The sequence below is a fragment of the Colobus angolensis genome, unplaced genomic scaffold (genome assembly GCF_000951035.1).
Source record: "Colobus angolensis palliatus isolate OR3802 unplaced genomic scaffold, Cang.pa_1.0 Scaffold51, whole genome shotgun sequence".
NCBI lineage: Eukaryota > Metazoa > Chordata > Mammalia > Primates > Cercopithecidae > Colobus > Colobus angolensis.
In genome coordinates this window covers 14504519-14512865 of record NW_012118599.1, presented here as the reverse complement: position 1 = coordinate 14512865, position 8347 = coordinate 14504519, and the positions used below count along the sequence as shown (strand labels likewise).

General features: G+C 38.1%; 1 protein-coding gene across 1 annotated transcript in view; it reads left to right on the top strand.

Moving 5' to 3' along the window:
• Nucleotides 1-8347, top strand: part of UBR2 (ubiquitin protein ligase E3 component n-recognin 2) — a 135872-nt gene that overhangs the window by 43307 nt on the left and 84218 nt on the right. Inside the window, exons 5-6 of the mRNA XM_011960442.1 lie at nt 5862-5992; nt 7975-8113. Of these exons, the coding sequence (XP_011815832.1) occupies nt 5862-5992; nt 7975-8113 (270 nt within the window). The remainder of the gene's footprint in view (nt 1-5861; nt 5993-7974; nt 8114-8347) is intronic.

Below are 8347 nucleotides of genomic sequence, written 5' to 3'. Positions count from 1 at the left end.
TTCGAGACCAGCCTGACCAACATGGAGAAACCCCGTCTTTACTAAAAATACAAAATTAGCTGGGTGTGGTGGTGCATGCCTGTAATCCCAGCTATTCGGGAGGCTGTGGCAAGAGAATCTCTTGAACCTGAGGCGGAAGTTGTGGTGAGCCAAGATTGCGCCATTGCACTCCAGCCTGTACAACAAGAGCTAAACTCCATCTCAAAAAAAAGAGAAATGAAGTCTTCAAGGGTAAGACTATAAGATATTAAGATAGCATTGTGTTTAGCATACCTGTTCCCAGTAACTATTGAACAAAATTTTTTTGTCATACATTTAGCCTACATCTTCAGAAAAAGCTGGGAGAAACCTGCTGATATACTTATAGAAGTACTGTGTAAGAGTTCTACAGGTCTTCTCATATCTTTGCATTTGGGGGTGAGATATTCCTTGGGTAGGACAGGGTTCAGCAAGCTGTGACTCCTACAGATCACATCTTGTCCGCAACCTGTTCTTGTATCTGTTTTTAAATAGTTGAAGAAAATCAACAGAATTATATTTTGTGACATGAGAAAATTAGATGAAATCCAAATTTCAGTGTCCATAAATAAAATGTTACTGAAGCACAGTCATGCTTAAATTTTAATGTAGTATTTGTAGCTGTTTTCCCATTACTAACAAAATTGAGTAGTTGCAGCAGAGACTCTATAGCCTGCTAAGACTAATATACTATCTCCTTCACAGAAAAAGTTTGTTGACCCTAGGTGTAGGCTATTGAAAGCATTGTGTTTCGCCTACTCAGTTCCCACTCCCTATATGTCACTAGCATCTTCCACTACAGTGACAACAAAAAATGCCCGGCTAAGTTTTCCAGTGGCCCCTTGGGTGTGGGAGTGAGTGGGGAGGTTGGTGAGTTGTACCTCTCCCAGTTGAGAACCAACACATAGTATGTGGTATCTCTTTTGTTAGTCTATAGGAGTCCATAAGGAATTTCTCTTAGGTCTCTGTATTAAGAAATGTTATGTTTCTCCTGGTGTGAATCTCATAACTGATTGTGTTTCCTTTTGTTGAGACTTCTGGAAAAAGAGCCAAATGGTTGGAAACAGCCTGCCTGTCGTAGTTGTGTGGAAATTTATATGATCTCTACTTATATATAGATGTTACCTTGACTACGGTTTATTTTCCTATCTTTATTTTCCTTTATCTGCTTTTTACATCTTTTTTTATATACCACTCTATTAGGTGCATTCTTTAAAAAAATTATTTTATTTTATTTTTAGAGACATGGTTTTTATTATTGTGTTGCCCAGGCTGATCTTCAACTCCTGAACTCAAGCAGTCATCCTGTCTCAGCCTCCTAAGTAGTTGGGATGTAGATGTATTCTTAAATTGCTGTAAATCCTATTTGGAATGAAGATTTAGTTAAATAAGAAATATTAACTGAACAACAACCTTAGTGAAGATTTTTTAATCTGAAATTTCACTCACAAGTGCTACTTCCATCTATTTGAATTCAGATCAGTAATTATTAATAACTAGATGTTAATGGTGACTACTTGGTTTATCTCATTTAATTCCCAAAACAGCCTCATAAGATAGATAATGCTGTTACCAATATTTTATAAAAAATTGACTTTTAGGCTGAAGTGGAGGGTCACTGAGCCCAGGAGTTTCAGGCTACAAGGAGATATAAGCCTGGATGAGAGAGACCCTGTCTTTAAAAAAAAAGAAAAAAAGAGAAACTTGAGTTTAGAAAGATAAAACTTGCCCAAAGTGTCCCACATAGCAAATTATGGGACTGGGATTTAAAGCCATATAGTATAGACTCCAGTAATGATACTCTTAACACAGTACCTTATACTGGTTTTAAAAAGCATTTTTGGTGGAATTATTGCATGGTTTGGGATTTGGTTTTTTTGTTTTGTTATGTTTTTGTTTTGTTTTTTTGAGATGAGGTCTTAGCTCTGTTTCCCAGGCTGAAGTACAGTGGTGCAATCGTAGCTCACTGCAGCCTTGACCATATGAACTCAAGCGATTTCTCCCACTTCAGCCTCCCTAGTAGCTGCGACCACAGACACTTACCACCATACCCTGCTAGGCTGATCTCGAACTCCTGGGGTCAAGCAATTCTGCCTCGGCCTCCAAAAGTGCTTGGATTACAGGTGTGAGCCACCATGCCCAGCCAGAATTGTTTTTTTAAATGAAAATTTAATTTTAAAAAGTAATAAAGCACATTAAAGTGGTATTAATAATAGATTTATTTTTTTGTAAATTGAAATGTGTGTTGTTAGAAAGTCAGTTTATGAGATAAGTGAGGTTGTTTTGGTGACTGCAGACTCTAGTTTATTTCTATATTTTTAGTTTGGCAGTATGGAGAAAATCCTCATTCATACCTACTTTGCATATGATAACAGTTAAAATCTTTATTGTAATACATGCTTACATTTTACAAATTCAAATATTATAGGAATATACTGCATAAAAGATAAAGTTCTCCATAATTCCTAGTGCCCTCTAAAATAACCACTAACAACCTTTTTAACAACATGCCTTGCATTCTTCCAGCTTGAAAGAATAGTAAGTTAAAGTAGGCTCACCAGCAGATGAACATTCTGTAGCATAAATATAATCAGAGAGCTAAAATTATTAGTAATAATAGATAATACAATAGGATGTCATTTATTGTTCCAACTGATTTATGCTATGAAAAGGGCAGTTTGAGCAGGAATGTCTGTCTTTCCTGACATTTAATTTACCGTCATAACATTAGTAGACTTGTACAGGTGTAGCATCTCTTCACTGCAGAAATAATTCTTTATGATGAGTGATACATTTCTTAGAAGTTAAAATGTGTGTATACAGAGATGGCAGAAGAATCTGTCTAGGCCTGCCTCAAACTGGGTTAATGTAGCAAAAAAAAAATTATCAGTTGGTGTTCCAATATGGAATGTAACACATTTTAGATTTTTTTTTTCTGTTGCCCAGGGTTGGAGAAGTTGCAGTGTCAAGATCATGGCTCACTTTAGCCTCCACCAGTCAGGCTCAAGCAGTCCTCCCACCTCAGCTTCCCAATCATACACCACTACTCTCTGGTAATTTTTTAATTTTTTTGTAGAGATGGGGTGTCACTGTGTTGCCCAGGCTGGTCTCAAACTCTTGGGCTCCAGCAGTCCTCCCACCTCAGCCTCTCAAAGTGCTGGGATTTTAGGCATGAGCCACCATGTTCAGCCTAGAATATATTTTGGAACTGACATTTTTATTCAAATAGGAAACACCTCTACCAGACCCTGGGATTTTTGTAAAATAGAGTTTGGAAACAATTGATTAGGATTCTCAAGCATTGGTGGTTGTGTCTGTTCCAGGACCATTAAAGTTTTATAAACCCTATTTGTCAAACTCTTCAATCCTTAAATGTTTTTGTCTTATGGGATATAACTGTAAGAAATGGAATGACTGTTTTGTGAGATAGCAGCACCAGGAAAGCTGAATTTTGATTCCACTTTCTATTTTGGTATCGTATGAGGTTCCTATTATTATTAATACCTACTCTTGTTTGAATCCGCAGAAGGGACCAGCTCTGATTCTTTTTGTATACAAGTGATTTCACCATGTCAGTGATTTCTAAAGACTTCATAACAAATAGTAATAAACCTTCTAGCAGAAAAAACAACAACAACAAAAAACCTGGCTGGGCACAGTGGCTCACACCTGTAATCGCAGCACTTTGGGAGGCCAAGGCAGGTGGAACACCTGAGGTCAGGAGTTTGAGACCAGCCTGACCAACATGAAGAAACCCCGTCTCTACCAAAAATACAAAATTAGCCGGACATGGTGGCACATGCCTGTAATCCCAGCTATTCAGGAGGCTAAGGCAGGAAAATTGCTTGAACCCGGGAGGTAAAGGTTTCAGTGAGCCGAGATCGTGCCATTGCACTCCAGCCTGGGCAACAAGAGTGAAACTCTGTCTCAAAAAACAAACCAACCAACCAACCTCAATGGGGCATATAAAGCAGCCTGTATGAGAGGGGTTATAGGTAAAATGTGCTATTAATATTTGAAAAATCTGCTTCTTACTGAGAAAAGGAAGTTTACCTTCTTCAAGCTCTAGACCCATCTGTTTTAGGCATCTTTGTCCTTTTTTCTCCATTCTTTTTTTTTGACCGAGTTTTGCTCTGTTGCCCAGGCTGGAGTACAGTGGCATGATCTCGGCTTACTGCAGCCTCCACCTCCTAGGTTCAAGCGATTCTCCTGTCTCAGCCTCCCAAGTAGCTAGGATTACAGGCACCGCCACCACACTCAACTAACTTGTGTATTTTTAGTAGAGATGAGGTTTCACCACTTTGGCCAGGCTGGTCTTTAACTCCTGACCTCAGGTGATCCACCCTCGGCCTCCCAAAGTGCTAGGATTACAGGCATGAGCCACCGTGCCCAGCCAAGCCACCGTGCCTGGCCCATTCTTTTTTTTTTTTTTCCCTTTTCTTTTTGAGACAGAGTCTCACTCTGTCACTCAGGCTGGAGTGCAGTGGCGTGATCTGGGCTCACTGCAAGCTCTGCCTCCCGGTTCACTCCATTCTCCTACCTCAGCCTCCCAAGTAGCAGGGACTACAGGCACCCTCCACCACGCCCAGCTAATTTTTTGTATTTTTAGTAGAGACAGGTTTCACTGTGTCAGCCAGGATGGTTTTAATCTCCTGACCTCGTGATCCACCCGCCTCAGCCTCCCAAAGTGCTGGGATTACAGGCATGAACCACTGTGCCCAGCCTCCCATTCTTTTATTCCACCTTCTCCATTTGTTTTATATCAGTTCCATTAGGCTCATCTTTGGTGTGGGTATGCAAAAATGTTCTGTCTCCACAGATAGGTGTTTGTGTGTATGTATATATACATTCACATTAATATATACACATATATATTTAATTATATATTTATAAAATATGTATTATGTACTTTATAAAATGTAATTATATATTTTATATGAATATTAAATACATATTTCATATTTGCCACTACGTTTTATTTTTATGCAGTGTGTGTGTGTGTGTGTGTGTGTGTGTGTGTGTGTGTATTTATTTTCAGGGATCTGCTGATGCCCATCCCATGATGTTGGAACATACTGCTATTTTAATGTGAGAAATGAAAATAATGCTACTTAGCCATTAAACTGAAGAGTTTAGATTTAAGATAAAGCATTAAGATGAAAGATAGTGCAAAACATTTTGCCAACCTTGACTGAAAATTACCTTGATTAAACATAGCATATGTTTAAAGTAATACTTTTTTACATTACCCTAGAAATTCAGTGACTCTTTCACTGTTAAATCTAATGTATGAAGTTGCCTGTTAACATGCATACACGTCTCACCCTGCTGAAAGTAGACAAGTGAGTTCTTCTTACAACATCAACGGGCAGTTTTCTGAAAGTCATGAGTTCTCACCTTTAAAACTGTCAAAATCAAGCTCTCTTTTATACCTATAAAACTCAATATTGCTTGCCCTTCCTTAGGTAATAGTCCTTTGTGTATTCTAGAAATTGGGGGTTAGTAAGATACGAAGCTATAAAATTGGTTTGATATTAGGTTTTTGAGATCGTGGAATACCATTCTAAAATGTTTAGATTTGTTCATTAAGCATTTGAGTGCCATTGAATATTTTGATTGAATTGATTGAATAACTGGATTATTCTGAACTAAAACTTTTAAGAAGCTGTATTTGTTAGGGTGGTAATGTATAGGATCAAATTCACTGAAGAGAAGCTGAAGCTGGAAGACCAGCTAACTTTTTACTATACTATTTTGAGGGAGGGAAGCAGAATGAAAATTAATGTACGTGGTTGCCCTTTGTTTTATTTTTTATTTTTTATTTTTCCTGTTGTTTCTTTCAGGATCCTCTTGTTCATTTATCAGAAGATGTGATAGCAAGAACTTACAACATTTTTGCTATTATGTTTCGGTATGCAGTAGAAATATTAACCTGGGAAAAAGAAAGTGAATTGCCAGCAGATTTAGAGATGGTGTAAGTATAACCTGTTTATTCTTTGTGTATGAAGAACTGCTAAATTTTAACTTTAACACAACTAGTATAGGGCATAATCATTTTTTAATAATGAGTTTTTAGTAGAACAATACCTTGATTTTGTAGTTTTAAAACATGTGATCCATTTAATTGGTGGAGGTTTCTCCCTGTTTGGTTGGCTGGTTGATTGATTAGTTGGTTTGTAGCCAGATTTAAGCTTTGTCGTAGCTCTAGGACTGGTTTCAGGCATAACCAGTTTTCTCTTTGATTGTATGATAAAATGATAGATTAACTTTACAACGTTACTTTTTGTTTTGTTATGTGTTAATATCATTAGGGAATGAACTCTTTGATATAAATGAGGTTTCTGGTTTGAATAAATGCTCAAATTCAATTTTAATCATTTTGATTCTGACTTTTAATAAAATGTATTTCTACACTGTGCTTTTTTAGTGTACATCTACCATTTTTACTTAAATTATTGAGGTTACAAACTTGTGACCAGAGAACTGGATTCTGCCACGGATATATTAAGATTAGGGCTTTATTTTCCTTGTTAGTGTGCTTGTCTCAAACAACCTTCTTTCTTGCTTAGAAGTAAGACCAAGCTTGTTGGAATTAGTTGTAGTTTAGAATGAATACAAGCTGGAATAAGGATCTGAGGGACATTGGTGCTTTTTTTTTTTTTTTTTTTGCTTTCTCAATTGTGTTTCAGATAAGTGTTTTCTAATAGAGTTGACCATACCTTTTTGGAAATGATGAAAATGACTTAGTACCTCATGATTTTTACTATAGTATTGTTGTTGTATAGTATACTATAGTATACTGTAGTATCCTAGTCCAAATTAATTTCGTTTGGGGACAGCATGGCCTCCTAACTGGACTGCCATGTACATTCTTACCCCTTACAATTCATTTTCTACACTGCAGCCAAAGTGAACTTTAAGACAATTCTGATTATATCTCCTATCTCAAATTTTTTATTGTCCTTAGAATGGCAAAAATTAAAGTGTATTATAAGCTGGCTTGGCACAATGGCTCATGCCTATGATCTTAGCACTTTGGGAGGCCAAGGCAGGTAGATTATTTGAGTCCAGGAGTTGGAGACCATCCTGGGCAACATAGTGAGACACCATCTCTACAAAAAATGTAAAAATTAGCTGGGCAGGGTGGTATATGCCTGTAGTCCTAGCTATTCGTGAGGCAGGAGGATCTATCAAACCTGGGTGGTTGAGGCTGTAGTGAGCCATGATTGTGCCACTGCCCTCCAACCTGGGCAACAGACCGTGTCTCAAAACAAACAAACTAAAAAAACCATTATAAGCTGTTCAAGATTTCTTTCTCCAGACCAGACTAATGTCATACTAATCGACCCCTTCTTCCTTATGCTCCATCTCCCAGTGTTTACCTTTGCCACCTTAGCACCTTTGCTTTCACCTTCCTCTGGCCCGTGGTTTCTCAACCTTGGCACTATTGGAATTAGGGGCCAGATTAATTTTTTGTTACGGGGGCTGTCTGGTGAATTGCAAGATATTTAGCAACATCCCTGGCTTCTACCCACTAGATGCCAGCAGCACCCCAGGCCCCAGTCTTGACAATCAGAAGTGTCTCCAGATGTTGCCAAATGGTCAGCTATGAGAGATGCAGGGGACTTTCCCCCAGTTGAGAGCTACTGATAGCCAATTCTGACTTTGGGTCTCAGATTACTTCTCCAAGAGTTCTCTGAGCTCCCAGGCCTGTTATACCCTGCTCTACCTTCTATTCTTAATAAAAACCTGTTTATACAGAGTCATATGTGCAATATGTATTTTGCCCACCAGACTGTAGTATCATAGAGCACGGGACCACAGGTGAATTCTTTACAGATATGTGTTCAATACCTAGCACATCGCATAGGACAAAGTAGTCTCTTAATAAGTCAGTCTGGAGCAAGATAATAAACAAATAGGTAATTAATATATCATTAATATTTTATCCCACAGAGAGAAGAGTGACACCTACTATTGCATGCTGTTTAATGATGAGGTTCACACCTACGAACAAGTTATTTATACTCTTCAGAAAGCTGTTAACTGTACACAAAAAGAAGCTATTGGTTTTGCAACTACAGTAGATCGAGATGTAAGTAAATTTACTATGTTGATAATAAATTGAATTTTTTTTCTTAAAATTTCATTTGTCATGCCTGTAATCCCAGCACTTTGGGAGGCTGAGACGGGCAGGTCACAAGGTCAGGAGTTCGAGAACAGCCTAACATGGTGAAACCCCGTCTTTACTAAAAATACAAAAAATAGGCAGGCGTGGTGGCATGCGCCTGTAATCCCAGCTACTCAGGAGGCTGAAGCAGGAGAATCG